The sequence below is a fragment of the Castanea sativa genome, chromosome 10, assembly GCF_040712315.1.
Source record: "Castanea sativa cultivar Marrone di Chiusa Pesio chromosome 10, ASM4071231v1".
NCBI lineage: Eukaryota > Viridiplantae > Streptophyta > Magnoliopsida > Fagales > Fagaceae > Castanea > Castanea sativa.
In genome coordinates this window covers 36,532,849-36,552,749 of record NC_134022.1, presented here as the reverse complement: position 1 = coordinate 36,552,749, position 19,901 = coordinate 36,532,849, and the positions used below count along the sequence as shown (strand labels likewise).

The 19,901-nt window shown below is 31.1% G+C and overlaps 1 protein-coding gene across 5 annotated transcripts in view; it reads right to left on the bottom strand.

Moving 5' to 3' along the window:
* The window catches only part of LOC142614222 (MADS-box transcription factor 23-like), a 45,314-nt gene extending 35,548 nt beyond the window's left edge, over positions 1 to 9,766 (bottom strand). Inside the window, exons 1-2 of one of the 5 annotated variants that reach the window (XM_075786786.1) lie at positions 9,731 to 9,766; positions 9,147 to 9,392 (exon numbers count right to left, since the gene is read on the bottom strand). In XM_075786786.1, coding sequence (XP_075642901.1) covers positions 9,147 to 9,328 — 182 coding nt within the window. In that variant the 5' untranslated portion in view covers positions 9,329 to 9,392; positions 9,731 to 9,766. Of the gene's footprint in view, positions 1 to 9,146; positions 9,682 to 9,730 lie in introns of those variants that run through there. The other 4 variants (XM_075786788.1, XM_075786785.1, XM_075786789.1 and 1 more) reach the window with 4 other exon arrangements.
* Positions 9,767 to 19,901: the final 10,135 nt, after the last annotated feature.

The following is a 19,901-nucleotide window of genomic DNA, read 5'->3' as shown; positions in this document are numbered from 1 at the left end:
ATCTTGATTTCAGAAAGTCCACTTCAGGTTGTGTGTTCACCTTGGGAGGTGGAGCCATAAGTTGGAGGAGTATTAGGCAATCTTGTATTACGGACTCCACCATGAAAACTGAATATGTTGTTGCTTGTGAGGCGGCAAAAAAAGCTATTTGGCTCAAGAAATTCCTTTATGATCTTGGTGTTGTGAGAATGGAGTAAGTTCCCATCACATTGTTTTGCAACAATAGTGGAGCAATTGCACAATCTAAAGATCCAAGGAATCATAAGAAAAAAAAAAGCACATTGAGAGAAAGTATCACATTATTTGAGACATTGTTGCTCGAGGAGATGTAGTAGTGGCAAAGATTGATAGTGCAAGTAATCTAGCGGATCCCTTTACCAAAACCTTGCCACAATGGACTTTTGAGTCACATTTGGAGGGAATAAGAGCTAGATTAGTGCACAATAGTCTTTAGGGCAAGTGGGAGATTGTTAGGATGTGTGTCCTTAAATCCTATTGTATGATGCTATGTATGACATTATGTATGACTTAATGTTATGATTAATAAAATTGTTTTATTATTATCTAAAATAATGGTAATATGAATATTTTGATATTATCATATAGTCTATGAGATGTATAGTATGTAATTTATGTGAAAAGTCACAAAAGATATAAATCATAAATTTTTTGTAAACTCAGAATTATAGTTCGTAATCAGTGATGAAATTGGGTATTTCATCTACGAAGACTATAACATATTAACTAAGATGATTTGTCTTGATCATAGAAGTGAAGACTTCTAGTTGGTATGTTGATATGCTTTAAGAGTTAAGACATATTGAACTGGACTACTGTGAGATTTATTATTCTCCTAACGACTGTCAAATGAATAATAAATCTCATGACTTCTATTTGCATGAACTTTTAATCCTGAGAGAATAATGGACCTGATTATAAAATGTAGGTTCCTTTGATATATCAGGAGTGAGATCTAAAGTTACGATCAAAACCTCAGTATGTTAGGCAACCATATCTAGTGTTGATGGAACATATATTCTTAAGATGGAATTCATAATCTCTTAATGGAGATATAAAATATTCACTTGAGATAAATTTAATTGGTTTGATTATTCAGAGTGTTTGGTCTAACCACTTTAGTAAGAAGATACTAAAGTATATATTTATGAAATTGGATTTAATAAATATATGATGAATAACTTAAAGGATTAAACCGAGTACTCAAGGATTAAAATATAGTAATCTTCAAAGTGGTAGTCTACATTCATGATTTTGTATTACTACGAATATTTTATGAAGGGGTTGCATGTATAATAAAGTCTTGAGATATAATTTATTAATAAAGCCTAGAGTACAATTATATTTATATAGTGGTATTAAATATAATTAATGGTAACTTTGGACTTGTTAAGAGTTGACAGAAAAGCCCAAGGCCCATTGGAGCTAGTGTCTTATTGGTCCTTTTTGGTCCCACTCCAAGTCACACACTAAAGCCCAATTGGAAAGGTCCAATAGGTCAGTCCAATTAGATAATCAGTTAGTTATAAAGAGAGAAACATACATAATTTTTTATAAGAGAAAGAGAGACATCATTATGAAATGGTGTGTATGTGTGGTTAGAAGCCACTCGATTATTCTCTCTTGAAAACTGATTGAAAGATCACACTTTTTGGGCATAAAGTAAAATTGGAGTGAAGATTAAAAGTGTTTCCAAGTACTTCTAATATTTTGTTTTGAATTTCACCGCACCAAAGTATGCTTTCTTGTCCTTAAATTCTATAATTTACGTAGTGCTTGTTATCAATTATGGATAAAATAGATCCATATTTGTTGCTTTCGCTATGTGTTTTGTATGAGATACAAAACCAGATTTGACCATTCAAATGAATGAAGGTACACACACATTTGACCATATAGATGATACTGAGTTATTCATTAAAAATATATAGGTTGTAAAGTTTATGATGAGGATCAAGATATAATTTTGTTACTTTTTTTTTCCTCATTCTTTTGATTTTTTTTTTAGGTTGTAAATTCTATTTTGTATGGATCTAGAAGATAAGAGAGAATCTCTATTGATCATGTAAAAGATGTTTTGAACTCTTAAGAAATTTAATGGATGAACATTGGGCCAAAGGTCATGTTCTTAGAGTTATAGCCAATGAAAAGGGTCTAATAGGAATAGGGATAAATTAAGATCAAAGCTTTGAACTAGAAAGAATTTTATTTTATTTTTCCTTTTTTTTTAAAAAAAAAAAGGTAAGTTACACATGCGCCTATGGGTCTTGAATTCACGCCCTCACTCTCCACCTAACACTTGCAAGGAGAGATGGAGTTAGTTGAGCAAGAGCTTATTAGCAAAGAAGGTAAATGTCATTGGTAGTGGCTCTTGAACTAGAAAGGGTAAATGTCATTATTGTAAAATAGAATGAGTAGGAAAATGAATGTAAGTTGCTCAAAAGTGAAAAAAGGCAAAAGAAAAGGACTCTTGATACTAATGATATAACTAATCTATTAGTATATTGATTGCTTTGGTGCTTTGTTTCTTGATTTGATTTTCTTATATCATTTGACTCTCAAAAGGTATTGGTTTGGTACCTAACAATCAACTAATAATTGTGAATTTTGATTGAAAATAATATGAGCATTAAGGTTGTAGGGATAGGAACTATGTGAACTAAGATGTGGAATGGTATTCTTAGGATTTTTATTTGTCATGTACTTGATTGAATGATAACCTTCTGTCCATAGTTTTAAAAACTAGATTGGACCGACTGGTTCAATTGGGTACCAAACCCTAATCGGATCCGGTAAAAACCATAAAAATTGGCGATTTAACTGGTAAAAATCAAGAATAAGACCCTTTTTCGATTCTTTAATTGTTTTAGTTTTTAAAACCATGCCTTTATCCTCAGGTATAATTGACTATCAAGAAAACAAGTACACTAGTAAATGGGAGAGTTTTGAGATTTTGTGAAAGTGAGTGGTCATCAAGGGAAAATTTTTGAATGACCTCTATTTGCTTCAGGAAAGCAAAATTGTTTGTGTTGTAATAATATTGCAAATCCATATTTGATAATACTTGTTTGTGGAAAATGTTATTAGAGCATAAAAATAAGATTAACATGTCAAGAAACCAAATGAGGTTTGTTAGATGGTCAAAAAATTGGAAACCAAGAGTTTTGTGAGTCTTGCGCTTGTGGTAAGCAATGTAAAGTTAAGTTCAGCACAATGAAACTCAAGACTAAGGGCATATTGGATTATATTTATTCAAATCTTTAGCCTTCGTTTGAGAGTTCATAAGGAAATGGAATAAAATAGAAAGAAATAATTATAAAGGAATGAAATGGAATATTTTTAAGTAAATAAAAAGAATTGAAAAGAAAGGAATTGAATGAAATTAAGTAATCTTATTTGGATGTTTTAAAATAAAGAAATGAAAAGGAATAAAATGTAAATAACCTTGTTTGGGAGTAATATAAAGGGAAATGAATGGAATCATTTTATGACAATATTATTATTAGACCATTATTTTAAAATAAAAGGCTAAATACATAAGGGTATTTTGAGAGTTTTAGTAAAAATTCATTAAATCTAATTTCATTCTCTCAAATTCCTCCTAAATTTTGGGGAAATAAAAATTTGAGATTTTAATGGATTAGAGAGGAATGAGTGTTTCTTCCTAACCATTCTATTCCCTCCCACTTAAACTCTCAAATAAGGAAATAAACTTTTAATTTTCTCCATTAGAACTCCTAAACAAGGGGAAGTAAGAACACTCTAAAATTATTCTTTTCATTCTTTTTCATTCCATTACATTCCATTCCCTTCTCCCAAATGAGGGCTTAAGGTATTTCTCTAGTATAAGAGTAATGTGTTTGGACGGTTCTTAATTAGAAGTAGAATGGTAAAACATTTCAAGCATTTCAGAATTGATAATGGTTTGGAATATTGTTCAGGTGAATCTAATAATTTTTGTGGCAATGAAGGCGTAGTGAGTCTTGATATTGTTAGAAGAATACCACAATAGAATGAGGTGGTAGGATATATGAAGATAACTCTTTTGGAAAGAACTCCTTGTATGCATTCCAATGTCGGCTTGTCAAAAGATTTTTTGGTTGAAGCAATTAATATGACGTACTATTTGGTGGATATGTCTTCATCAGCCATAGGTACGGATTTTGTTATGTTCTAGTTGGAACGGTCAAAAAACAATGTACTGGTACGCAAACTGGAATGAGAAACCCTCTCTTGAACTAAATTTTTTAATTTGATTCTTATTATTTCATTGATGATGAGTAAATGTGAATATTAAACACGTCGTTTAGTCATTCTAAGCCATTTCAGCCAATCTTAAAATGATATGCTAGAATTAACCGATATCAAAATATTACATTTCAATAGACAAACTGAAAAGGAAACTAAAATCAAATTCACCAATATTTCCATTAATTGTCATTGAATGTAAGACTCATTTTAAGTATAGCCTAGTACTCCTATTGATTACTCTAGTTCTAGAGTACTTCATTGCTTTTAACATGATGGTAAACTCGAGCCAAGGGTAAAAATAAGTACTTATTTTTATACTTGGAATCGAGAGTAAAAGATTTAGGTTATGGTGTACATATCCAAACTTCCTAGGAACAATTATTAATAGAGATGTGAAATTCAATGAATCTGCTATTTTGATCAATGAAAAAGAGATCATTGAGACCTTAAAAGACTATGGTGTTAGTAAGCAGGTGAAACTTGAAGTTAAAGTTTCATATAATGTTCATGAAAGAACTACAGTTTAACATATTCCAAATAAGGTGTTGGATTATAAAGATGGTATAGTGTTGCTACTAGTAGGGAGAGGAGATAGACTAGGCCATCGTAGAGATATAGCTCTTATAGATTTGGTAGTTTTTGCTATGCCTATCGCTAAGGATATTAAGGATCAAGAATTTTCTAATTATGACATTGTCTCTGGTAAGGATTTGCTTAGTGGATTGTCACTAAAAGTGAGGAGTTTGAATCTCTTCACAAGAAGATTGTTGATCGTAAATGGTTCTTCAAGAAAAAGGAAGTAACTCCAAGTATTGAATCAAATTCAAGACACTAATGGTTGCAAAGGACTACTGTCAAAGAGAAGATTTAGACTTCAACAAAGCGTTCTCTCATGTTGTGAAACATAGCTCTATTAATGTGTTGTTTTGCTATGGTTGTTTTGCTTGACTTAGAGCTACTTTCCTTAGTTGTAACTTGTAAGCCAATCATTGGTATATGCCAAGGGTGTAGCTAATCCCATGCTATTTAGTACTTAACTTCTATTTTGATTTTATGCAAACTTTTACACCCCACCCCACCCCCCCCCCCCCCCCCCCCCCCCCGGCAAAAAAAACCCGGCTCCCACCCAAAAAAAAAAAATATATATATATATATAAACTTTTGCTTTCCCCATCAGAAGGGTAACAGCTTTCATCGTTCAATTGTTAGCTCAAGCATTTATAAGCTTAAGCTTTTTTTTTTTTTTTAGGAACTTAATAATAATAATAATAATAATAATAATAATGATAATAATAATAATAAGCTTAAGCTAAGAGCTGATTTTGGGCTTTTTTTTATCATGTCAGTTAAATTTGAGGCTACATAATATGATTTTTTTTTTTAATTTAGTTTTTATAAACACAGGAAGGCATCTAGCGGAATCATCAATCATTATCAAGTCTATGAGTGATTTGAAACCACTATCTTTTCAAATTTCGATTTCATTATAAGTCTTACTAAGGTATGCCCTTAAAATATACTTTAGTAAACTATTTTAGAAAAAAAAAAAAAATTTATACACACTTTTTGGTAAATTCATTACTTTGCAAACTAGTAGGGGTCGGTTTAAAACGTTTGAATAAAAGTGAGAATGTAACTTAATTTTGTTTTAAATTTTACAGCATCACACCAAGGCATAGGGATAATGCCTTACCCATCATTTTAGGAACTGATGAACCTCTTAAACACATTTACCCAAAAATTCCTCGACATCCAAAGTATTTAACATAATCAAATGCAGACCAAAACAGAACAATAAATAATTAATGTTTCAAACTTGTCCTATTATCCTAGATATACTTATCTATCGCCACTTCATTCGATTAACATTTCTTAAGTAGTGGTAATCATGTTTTATGGCTTTAATAGATCATTACCTTGTTCACGCAAAATACCTTTTTGGCTAGCTATAGAAGATTTATTTACAACTTTTGATAAAGTGTTATAAAAAGTAAGACGACACTATAAAAGGAGATAGATGTTGGGTCTTCAACATGTCAATGTCAACTCCAAATATCTAAGGGTTGGCCCTGTATATATAATTAGAACTCGAGCATGCATGCATGATTATTGGATGGAATTCTTTATGTCATAAAAATTATTAGATCTTTTAGGTTGATATACACCGTGGTCTAAAAACAATCCTATCGCTTCATCCACGCAGCCAATGAGCCAAAGATACATGCACTCGACTGGTTTAGTTGCTTACAAGTTTTGTCAACTTTCATTGATTAACTTCACTGAAGCAACCTTAACCTTCCTTTCAAACTTTGCCCATCTCTTCAACTTTTTAGGTAGCTACTAGATACTTATAACTACTTTTCTAAAAGGTTATATTAATTGGAACAAACGTATGGTTTACATAGAATTCCTTCTTTTACTCCAATAAATAATCACCCTTTGATAAACTACCACTCTTAAAAGGCCGTATTGGAGGCTTTGATCTAATCCACCACACTACCCGCTCAATGGGAATGCCTTCATTGTCTAAAGGTGGCAGAGAATATTGCCTAATCTACTGTTTGAAAGGAATCCATATTGCGTATAATAATATTTATAAAATCATTTAGAAAAAAGATTATTCTGTTATAGTTTTGCTTTATGGAAATCATAAAAAAATCAACAAACTAGTTATGGAATAAGCTCAATCTATTTCAAATAATGCAGGCCTCTTCTTATAGAATTAGGTAAAGGGTAAGGTTATGCGTTCAATATCTACCAAATATATATATATTTTACCGACATAAAGAAAAAAAATCATATAGGACAATTTTCATAATTTTTTTGTTATATAGTAAATTAATTTATTAGTTTGCATATGTATTTTATCATGCAAAGGAAATTAAGTAAAAAGTTAAAAACCCTAAATTTAAAACAAAAAGATAAGAAAAAGAAAGAAAATGTTAAAACCCTAAATTTAGCAAGCATTTCCATCACAGCTCCAACTGCTCAAATATTAACCGTTTATCTCTCTAATTAAACTCAAAACCTAATAAAAGGGAAAAGGAAAAGCATATTCTTGCACATGCATGCAAGTATTATCCACGTTCGTGGGCTAGACTAACTACAAAGCAATTCGCTCAACAATCCGTGAATTAATCCAGAAGAATGCAATTACTTAAGAGTGGCGATAAGTACGAATTTCGACACATATGGACTCTATCCAAACTCCATTAATCCTCCACTAGTCCACTGTACTGCTAACATTTTCATCGTTTCTCCAACCTTACCAGTCACCAATGATCATCACCGTTCGGAAAACCTATGTTGGTACCTTCAAGGCTTCAATTGCTTCTCCTATGAATTGATCAATATACGGCCATATATATATACCATGCCATTACTTGCCATGTATTACTTTGTATGGCAACCCTATCATCATCATCATCATTTCCTTACCACTTGCCAAGTGATACCACTTAAATGCTCGATCACCAAGCTCTTACAAGGTTGAGCCACCAAAGAGAACATATTTATCAACTTTGAAAAATGAAACAAAGTTTGATTTTTTTCCCCTTATCAAAATATTAACAAAGTTGTCAACTTTGCATTAGTTGACAACTAGCATAAATGCTAACCCGATTCCTAATAAATCAAAATAACATTTGTATAATATTGACCATTCTAAAGGCTTTAAAAAATGGAATTCATAGTCACTTGGATAATTTCCAATATTTTCTAGAAAGTTTACGAATATCATGCAACAATTAAGTACAAGGACTTCATAATATATAGAGTGAGCATTAATTCCTATTGGTAAGTAGTTGCGTGCTGCTGGCAAAGCAAAAGTAGTACTGATTTTCTTTTGATATCTTCTAACAAAAGAAAACCACATTCCTTTAGAGCTCAAATTTGAGCTTATACTTGAAGGTAAAGAGCATCAATGTATCACTCTAAGTAGGATAACTGGCATTCCAAACCGTAGGTCACCAAACACTGTAGCACTCCTCCACCTATATTACCTGAACACTTGCAATGAAGTTCCTTGTTCCTCTTGTTGCTCTAACCCAACATCTCTCTTGATCAAAGTCGTAGAGCATACCATAAAATTTTTCCAATTATGACACAATGAATCGGTCATGCAATTGAAGTTTGTGTGGCTTTTCCATGCGAACATTAGCATTTTATTTTTTCTACATAACTATAGTACTATACCCCCCAAAAACCTCTCCTAATTACCCAATAAAGCTATTGATGTGATAACGAATTCCTAGAGATTAGACCCCATCTATCTCAATGAACAAAAAAGTAAATGACCATGTTGCATTATTAATATATTAAGCATTTTAGTACGTTAACAAATAAATATATTAAGCATTTTAGCACGTTAACAAATAAATAAATGACATTACATCTCAATGATGGGAAAAAAGAAAAGGAGACTAAGTGAAAGTGCTACCTTACTATTTTTTGGTTAAGTAAAACAATATTATAGTACGCCCATAATGATTTCAAGTATTTTAATACATGCATGATCATATGCTAGCTCTCTATCATAAAATCATAATCCAACTTTAAACTTAGCTCCCTGCTAACCATTTAAAACGTCTCTAATCTTACAATAAATCAAATTTCCCGTATCCTTATAAAATTACTACACAACATATTTGTTTATAATTACCAATTATCGAATTATAATTACCAATTATCGACAAAAACGTGTCACATTCGAGTAAAAAATTTCAAGAAATACACAAATATCAAGCAATGGTACTAATGCCATTATCAACAACAATAACAATAATAATAAATAAAAGAATCAAACATATAAATTTAAATAAATTTAATAAACGAAAAAAGTAAAAAGAAGAAGAAGAAGATCTTAGAAGAGCTAGGACCTGGTGCTGGAGAATTCATAGAGCTTGCCAGTGCTTGAGAAGATCACGACTCCAACCTCGGCGTCGCAAAGAATCGCCAGCTCCTTCGCCTTCTTCAACAACCCGTTCCTCCGCTTCGAAAACGTCACTTGCCTGCTCGTCGAATTGTCGATCCTCCTTATCACAATCTTCCCCCTCCCCATCCCTCCTCTCTCTCTCTCTCTAACCCTAGCTTTTCCTTCTTCTTTTTTTTTTTTTTTTTCTTCTCTATAAAAACAAAAACAAAAACAAAAATATAAATATGTAAGCAAGAAATTCAAATTATTAGTCAAGCACTCAGCTAGAGAGGGAGTGAGAGAGAGAGTTATATATTCTTTTCTCTCTATTCTTAGTTGTGGTTCTAGATCGGATGACAAGTGAAAAAATGAACCAAAAAAAACACCAAAACCAAGCAGAGAAATTTTCCGAGAAAGTGTGAGAATCTAAAATACAAAGAAAGAAAGAAACAAAAAAATTTCCTAGAAAAGAATGAGAACAAAAAAAGAAACACACACAGAGAGAGAAGAGAGAGAGAGAGATATTAATAGTAACAAAAAAGAGCTTACTTGGTGAAGGTATGAACTAGTGGAGACAAACCGAGGTTTCAAATAACGTTTGAGAGTTTTGGCCGTACTGAGAATAACAACATCAGCAGCAAGCTATATAAGGAAAGTGAGCGAATTTCTGGTTTTTTTATTTCTGGTTTTTTTATTTGCGGGTGTACAAAACCACTAGTGGTTTTATCTGATTGGGACACGTGGACCAATCAAGTGGCTCGGTGATGGAATTTAATTAATTCAACTCTGTCCAATTAGCCGTCCACCTTGTAGATCGCTGACGCGTGGGTCTTTGGATACGAAGACCGTAGTTCCTATTTTTGGGAACTTTTTGCTTTTTGAAATTTTTTTCGTTCAGACAACATTGCCCCTTTTGTGTTTTGAGAATGACTAGTGTGTCCGTGAAGTGGTGAAGTTTTGGGGAGTGGGCCTAAAGTGACAGGAGGCTGTCATTTTCAGGAAACGACGAGCAAATCAAATTCTTGATTCTTGTGGGTGCTTTTCACGTCTGATATCCTGGCGACCATGGATTTGTGGTCCATACCATTTTTGGTTTTCCCATAAAATTACCATCTGAATAAAAAAAAGGCCAAAGATGGGTTTGTCTTTAGGTAGAAGTAATGGCAATGCCTAGTCCAACTTGGGTTAGTTTCTACCTTTGAGTACTTACCTCGTGGACTGGACTGGTCAATATAACCAATTTACGGATTAATTCCATTTTTGGGTGTAGGATTCAATACACTTGTTGTACTTATTATCAATACGGAGGTCTTAACTTTTAAGTTTCATCTCACGCAGTTAGTTTCACTGATATAATTTTTAGTAGTTAAATAAAAAATTTTAAATTCAATACTTACTTATACTAAAAAATTTAAAATTGATATCTTGATTTATAGGATTTTTGGGATGCCTTATGAATAATGAATAGAAAAGTCTAACCAAAAGGTAGAATGCCATTTTCTAATATATATAAAGTCTAATTATAATATTTTTCATAATTGTTGAGGTGATAGATTGTGACTGATTAATTTACATTAGAAGTAATGGTGATGGTTTTAATGAAAAGAATGTTTCACTAGTCGCAATCAATCACCTCAACAAGTTGTAAAATTTTTTGTGTTTTATAAATAATATAAAAAGAGAAGTGGAGTGAGTACCTCATTACTCCTAGAGTCTTCTTTAATTTTCCTCATTTGGAAAAATTTTATTTTCATTGATTTATTGGGCTTAATAAATACGCCCAACAAAAATAAAAAAGAAAAATTAGGTACAATACTTAGATATTATTCCTTAAATTCTCATTTTAAAATTCTGCCATGTGGATTTTTTTCTCATGGGATAGAAGTGTATTTTTTAGTTAAGTAGCCACATAGCTGAATTTTAACAAATGAACTTAAGGAATAATACCTAGATTTTGTCCAAAATAAAATTGTACATTTTAAAAAAGTATATATTTTTAAAGTTGTATATAGGTCAAAAAAGTTGAATAAAGTTAAAAAAAAAAAAAAAAAAACTATGGCAAACAAGCTTTAATGATAATCACATGATTTTATTTTAATATTAACAAAAAAAGTGTAAGATTAGGAGAAATTATTGAATACTCTGGGAGTACTATAAATGCGTATTCTTTTCTCTCACATGAAATATGGGTCCCATCATAAATTTAATTAGTGGGATCCACAGTTATGTGAGAGATGGAGTACGCATTAGTGGGTCTCATCATAAATTTAATTCGTGGAATCCACAGTTATGTGAGAGAGGGAGTACGCATATATGGTAATCTGAGAGTATTCAATAATTACCCTAAGATCATTTGTTTCTTTAATTATTACAGCTTTTTTTTTTTTTTGAAAAATAATTACAACATGCTGCTAACCCTGCAACTCGAATTCTTTCTCCCCTAGACCCCTAAGCACTTTGTACATGGGGAGATGCCAATTCAGCTTTTGTTAATTAGCTAATTTAGTGCACATGTTAAGGAATAAAGATGTGGTGTCTTAGTCTATGGTTAGACTATTCCATTCTTTACTCATGAGATACCTTGGAAATCTCATTGGCCAATAGTGTGGTAAATCAAACCTGGAACTTCCAGGTTAGTGGAATAAATATGTTCTTCACCTTTTCAAAAATGTGTGCATGTTAACTCATAATTGACTATTTATTATGATTTAACATGTGCCGTAAGCGTCTCGTTAACCAGACCTATTATTATATCAAAGTTACTATCATTTTGATCTGGTTTAAGTAAAGGCTTTAGTCCATTATAAGAAATAATGGCCTTGATGTGGATTCATCCGCTTGTCAACTTTACTATTTTAAATAATGTGGAATTTTTAAGGGACTGACTATTTGATGGCTAGTACACCCTTGCCTTTAATACATTTGGCACACTTTCAGTTAATGGTAATGTCAAGAGTTTGCATATTTTATTGTGTTTCTTATATATTATAATGGTGAATTTTCTTGTTTAATAACAATATTAAAATTTTAATTTATCAAGATTATTTCCCTTATTTTAAAATGTAAAATACTTGAGTAAAAAGATTTAAAAAAAACTCTTGATGTAATTTCTCAAAATGATTCTTAATATATTGTTACAAACTTTAAATCAAGTGCAAAAAAAGAATAATGATTAATTTTCTCAACATCTTACTTAAAATTATATCTCTAAAAAAAAAAAGATAAAGTTTAGCTACAAAATTGGTTGTAATCTTATGTTATAACCAGGGATGGAACTACCTTGGGGCTGAGGGGGACCATGCCCCCCCCCCCCAAACCTTTGAAAAAAATTCCCTAGTACATATATTAGCATAAAAAATATACTTTTGAGTCTAAAATTAATATACTTGGCCCCCCTCTACCAAAAAATTTACATACTGACCCATGAAACAAAAATGAAAAAAAATTATCAAATTATCCCTTGTCTAGTTGTCCCAAGAAAAACATTTAGCTAAACATTTGGACAATTTACAAATCCAGACAATAAGAAAAATCTACAAAACAATTCACATATTCAAATAATAATAAAAAAAATTATTTGGACACAGGCTAAGTTAAAAAAAAAATATAACAAATCAATTATAAATCCTAGTAAAATAAATCACAAAAATCCAACAACCTCTACCCAATTTCTACCTCTCATTTGAAAGCTTTTTGTCCCTCTCAAGTAACTCCACCCTATAGTCACAGAGACAACTCCTATGCGGCTAATCACTCCATCCACGCACCAATTAGTGTCACCAACAACTTGGATTAGTTGGTGTCTTTAACTCAATTCTTGATTTTTTTTTTAAAGATCTACTGCTCACTTGGATTAGTTGGCATCTTTTAAAAATTTACTTTAACGATGCATTATTAGCATTAATTTATTCTTGATTATAATATCTATTATTGATTTAAAAAAAATACAAAAAATAAATAAAAAATTAATGCTAATAATGCATCGTTGTCATCCTTTAGTATTAATATTCTAACTTTTTAAAATTCTTGAACAAAGAATTTTGGCCCCCTAAATTTGAATCTTGGTTTCGTCCCTAGTTATAACCTTACTCAATATCTTTTTATTGGAGGTAAATTTTGACAAATCCACCATTGGATTACATCTTCTTCTTATATTCTCCATACTTGTAAAAGTTCTAGAAAATTAAAGATCAATAGCTATGTTATCAATAAATTTTTTAAATTGCAAATTTTTGTAATTTAAAACTTGACACAAAATTTGACATTTGTATTAAAAAGGTAAAGAACATGTAATTCAATGGTTAGATTTTCAAAATATATAGTAATGTTTATTTTATTAAGTAAGCTTGTAGCATAAGGCTACAACCAATTTTATAGCTAAACTTTGTTCAAAAAATAAATACTTAAGATTAATATGTAACATATAAAAGGACAAAGATTAGCTACAAAATTGGTTATAGCATAAGGTTACAATTTTACTCAATAAAATAAATATTGCTACATATTTTGAAAATATAACCATTGAATTGCATGTTTTTTATACTCTTAATATACATATCAAATTTTTTGTCAATCGAATATTATTTACTATATAATCTATAAGCTTATATTTTATACATAATTTTAAAGTACAAAAACTTGCAATTTAAATAATTTATTGATAACATGATTATTGATCTTTAATTTTCTAGAAATTTTGCAAGTATGAAAGATATAAAAAGAAGATATATTCTAATGGTGGATTTGTCAAAATTCATCTCTAATAAAAATATATTGAGTAAGGTTATAGTCTAAGGTTACAATCAATTTTATAGTTAAACTTTGACCATCATATACAGTAATAGTAGTATACGACAAATTTATAATCTCTATGCATAAAATATATTTATAGAATGTTTTACCGAAGATAATAACATGATTCCAGGACTTTTATTATTTTTTTAGAATAATTCAATATAAAACTGTATTAATCAATCTTATCCTTTGTTTAATGTTGATAACATAAATTAAGGAAAGAAGAGAGATTAACCGTGAAGACTAGAGTCTAGTGGTGAAGAAAGCAACGGCGAGCAAGTACAAAAATGAAAAATCAATACAAGTGCCGACATACACTAGGCTTCGCATTTTATCTTTAATCTCGTTCAGTCAAATTAGGCTCATCTGGTATCTACGACTATACTTAACCTTCATGGTCTCTGTCACATCCAACTATGACTAAAAAAAAACAACAACTAAAAAAGGGCATATTTGGTACTTTGATTGTCTGACCAATAAGAACGGCACGTGCGTCACTCGAGCCAAGTTCTTGTATTGCCTACCGACTAAGCTTAGGGACAGTGCCACGTGTCAATACAAACGAGGAGAAGATGGAAAGTGAGAGATTGGTTCCTTTTCCGTTTCCTAATAAGGTTTCCAAATTAGGAAATCTGATCACCGTGCCGGCAAAAATAAATATCCACAGACCAAAAATAGTACCTGAACTTTTTCTTTTTTTCTTTTAGCAATAAGAACCACAGATGAAGTACCTGATTCTCTCTGACTCCTTTGTGTGTGTGTGTGTGCGCTTCTTCTGACGAAAACAAGTTATGTTGGCACAGTGACACAGTAGCTCTATATATCTCAATTCTTTAAACCCACCATGACAATCTACTGGTAGTACTATATTATTTGCATAATTTTTCTGTTCTAAATTCAGTGAAAAGGATTACCTACCCAAAGAACCTTTAGGTGGTGGCTGGCATGACTTTGTGTTCCAAAAAAACAGATGATACAAGACAGCATATGATCAATGTTTATCTTTTTTTTTTTTTTTTAAATTAATATAATTTTTAGAAAATTGAAATCTTAGGGACTTATTTATTTATTTTTAATTGGTTTTTTTTAGAGAGTTTTAATTTATGACTTCCGCTGTTACTGTTATTCTTTATCATCAGATCAAAATACTAATTAGTTTTTAGTGTAGGCGAAAATTAAATCTCAGATCTTAGTTGATTTAATTTTACGTTAGTTAAAATATATAGCATCCTCATGTAGGAGTCCTCTATGTTCCATTTTAGAAAAGATCATTTTTAAAAAAATTAATGAACACAATATTTTATATACTATATTTTTAAAAATTATTTTTTATTTTATTTACAAATTCTATACTCATTTTTCATTAGAGTTCTAATTAAGATTGCCAATTTTCAAAATTTTATTTTTATTTATTTGAAAGATAATATATATTAAATAATGTTCACTTTAAAATTTTAATTTCTTAGACAAGACCAACTTTGTTTTGACCAGAAAACAAGACCAACTTAATAAGGGTATCTAGGGTTTTCTTCTTCTTTGGAATTAAGTTTTATAGAGCCTATAAATTGATCTATATGTCAACAATAAAATTTCAATAAGTTTTTTCATCTAGTTTATTTAAAATCATTTATCATGGATTCAAGGAACTCATTCGTTATAGATTTAAGGGTTTGTATCTAATTAGAATGAGTCTAGACTCTAGACACTTCTTGATTTTACAAATACTAAAAGCAGAAAAACAAAGGAAAAGCCTACACAGCGATGCATCTCTGCAAAAAGGCTATTGTCTTATGCTGTCATTTTTGCAGTACTCTTAAAAATTAAAATGAAGGAAACGGTCGAAAGCAAATATTGAATGCTATTATTATCGATTTACGTATAGAATTTTTTGAGGAAGAACATATCTTATTTTATTAAGTAAAATCAGCTATGTCAGCCAATACAATAGGAAATAAAGGTGGTGAAACATCTTCTATCCATATTGCAAAAACTAAAACACAAATAGCATGACGAGCTAACTTGTGAGCAACAATATTATCCTCTCTCCTTACATGAGAGTAATGTAATTTAGTAAAAAAATTAACCATATTTCTAATCTTGCCCAACACTAAGCCCACTATTGAAAGGAACTCTGTACCTTCACACAAGGCCTTCACAAACACTAGTGAGTCGGTCTCAAGGATGGCGTGTTGAACTCCCAGGTCAGTCGCGAACTGCAAAGCTGTTTCGACGGCTATCGCCTCGATTTGCAGAGGGCTAAATGCCTGGGAAAGTTGCTTAGACAGTGATCCTAGCACCATTCCCTCACTATTATGTATGACCACCCCAATCCCTGCTCTGTTCTCCTTTGCCAATTTGGCACTGTCACAATTAATTTTTACCAACCCGTGATCTGGTGGTTTCCACTTCTGTACCAAGGAATGGCTTGTCAAAGGAGATGGAGGGAATTTATGAGGTTTCTCACGTTCCCCTTCACTGCTAGCTGTGCTCGTATGCCCTTGGCATTTATTTTCGGAACGTGATTAAGGGAATAAATGATCGTGGTAATTACTTTCGAAAATTGGTTGAGAGAATAACAGGTTTGGCTTCTCTTGGTTTAGCATGTTTCTTGCCTCAGACTCCCTTTCCTTATCAGTTATAGATTTTGAATTTGTAACGAACTTGGAATTAATGTCATCCCCTGATTTTTCGATTTCCACAATTGCTTCTCTCTCTCTAGTCCAATCAGCCACTGTGCCTGAAAATTCTCCTTTCTGTCGTTGAACTGGCTGAGGTCTCATAGGGCGCCTGAAAATTCTCCTTCCTATTGTTTCACAGATACTTTCTGCCACAACCCTATTCATGAATCTGTAGGGGACATCATGTACCCTATGGTTGCCACAATGCTTGATTTTGAAACCATTTGTAAAGCACTAGATTTGTTTGGAGGTTTGTGCAACTGCCTCCATCTTGAGGAATCTGCTAATGAGAAATTTTGTTGCTAAGATTAATTCGCCTGATCTATGGCCCTTTGGAAGAACGTTGCCAGATTTATCTCTATTAGATAGTGAGAGATTATTCCATCTATTTGCTAACTCCTCCATTGCAGTGATGGTAAAAAGTTTGAAGTGTTTCCCTGATCCCGAACAAAAAAACCACAAGCTCAAGAGATACTTGGTATCTCAAGAGGACAAGACTCTCCTTCGAAGAAGGGACAAAAAACTTATACTGCCTAAGAGAAGAGGAGAACCCTACTTTCTTAGCAACAGAGAGACATTTTCACATAGGGTGGACTTTTCGCCTAGCTAAAGTGTTAGGCCAGCATTTTTGCATTATTTAAAAAAATTAAGATGAAAATACATATAGACTTGGTATGGACGATAAAATTCCTAGAACTCAAAAGTATAGCAAACCACCATCACATCCTAATGATGCTTAATTATATGCAATATCTTCGCCATATATTCTTTATTTAATTATTATTATTATTATTTTAAAATATTTTCGAAGCTCGAGCATTCATTTTTTTTTAAACATACATATTAAATAGATTTCTACTTTGAGTGGTGCGATGTGACAAGGTTTATTGATCCAAGTTTCCTGTAAGGAATATTGCAACTTGAATCTCACATTATGACAAAATGGCAAGTGATCCATCACAATCTGCTTACCAACTTGTTAAAAAGCCAATAATTCTTTATGGCCATATAATTCTTTTCTTTATAATTTCGCTCCACCATTATGATAATTGACCCTAAATGATACTTTTAAAGCATACTTTGGCGGACTTATAATTCACTAAAAGGCTGAATATTGGAAGGAGGGCCAATGGTATGTTGAAGCCAATTATTAAATTCAAATTAAATCAATAAAAAAATATACCAGTAACAGAGAACTCATAATCATACTTGCTTCTTTCAGGCATTCAATATTTTTTAAACAACTTTAACTATTCTTTTGATATATGCAAATTAATCTATTCTTTTGATTGGCAAATAAGCCTTCACCGGCATCCTTTGCAGATGAACTTGCACTAGATATTTACTAAAAGATATATAAGGTATATGATATATTCCGCTCATTGACCTAACAAGATTACATTCTAATGAAACCTTATCGATCGGTGATTATACAGTCACAATTTGCGATTATACAGTCACAATTTGCTGAGAGGTCCACTGGTTTTTTTAATAGTTTATAAGCTCTTCCACTATTTTATAATTTATATAATCAAAATAATTACCAATTAGGAAATTATCTTAGAACCTTTTTTTGGTAGTCTCAAAAATAAAAAAGAAAGCTACTCTTTACGGATCATTATCTAGTTAAGACAGAAAGGGATGTTCCACCCCCACAGTTAGTCAATTAGCCCAACGCCCTATGGCATGAAAAAGGCAACCTAGGTTGCGTTGGTTCACATAAACCTTAATAAAAAGGGGTAATTAATGTAATAACCATATAATTTAATCTAGGAATAACTAAAATCTTGAAGGTTCATTACTATATATACCATAGTTTTGAAGATATTGTAATATATATGGACTTTCATTGAGTTTCAATTAACTAAAGTAACAAAAACTACTTAAATTAACTACAAATGATGTTTGTCTAAAAAGTAAAAATTTATTCGCATTATTTCAAATTGGCATTTTAATCACAAAACAGAAACAAAAGTAAAAAAGCCTCCCACAAAAATTACATTTTCGCTATGTTTGATTATTAGAGGTTTGGTTTGGTTTTGTTTTTATATTTATTTTTGTTTTTATAAGTTTTTAAGTCAAGATTTTGTAGCTTAATTGGTTTGCGCATATTAGTAATGGAACTTCAAGGTTTAATTTTAAGTTAATGTTGAGTTATGGGGTTTATTTTTGTAATTACACTAGCTTAAAATAAGATATTCAATATTTAAGTTTATTTTTTATTTTTTTGATAGGTAGATAGCAATGGAAGAAAATGTATGATTCAAACCACAAGTATTAAACACCACAAAAGAATATCATTGAGGGAACCATACAGGTATGTAATGAATTTTGAAATCAATGACGCACTCTACTCTTTTTCTTAGAAGAAATAAATGACATTTGTATTGACTCACGGTATCTATAATGATTGTGCAATATATAGGTTTTTTTTTTTTTTTCAATAGTTCGATAATTGAATGTATAAAAATTTAAATCTTGAGTATCTTTATTAAAATTTCTTTTATTTTTTGAGAAATTTATTGAAAATATTTGAAAGTATTTGTCGAATTACGTGATATATATATATATATATATAGTTAATTAATGTGATAATATAATGCAAGTGAAAGATGCATCAACTTATAAAAGCAGCCAAGTACATGTGTAAGAAGCGCACAAAACACAATTCTAGGATTCCTCAAAACAAGGAAACCTTACTTCCTCAGACAAATTTTATGTTAATTGTTATTATATGTGAAGGTTAGTAACTACCAATTACTCGATATTGATGTTCATATATTTCAACGGCTGTAATTTGCAAATATGTGGTTTTTATTTAAGGATTAGTTTTAGTAATACAGACTGCCATAACTTTTGTCACACTTATTTTATGTGGTAGATTGTAATTGACTGTTTATTACTTTCACATAAATTATTAATTTTTTTCCAATCACTCACAATCAGTTTACGTGTCCATTTGACAAAGATTATTTTTGCCAATTCATTTTATTATTTAGCTTATTTTTGCTATTAATTATGAGTCTCACTACACCTTTTGATATTATTCATCAGTCCTATTATATTATTTCAACTAACTTTTACCTTTATCTATAATATTTTTAATAAATTTTTTATTTTATTTCAGAAAAATAAACAAATCCTGAAACAATCTAAACAATTGTAGCACAAGTTGTGATTTCAAATTTTTTCTTACGGGTTCACAACACATGGGAACACTACGGTACATGTTAAGATACGATCGACTG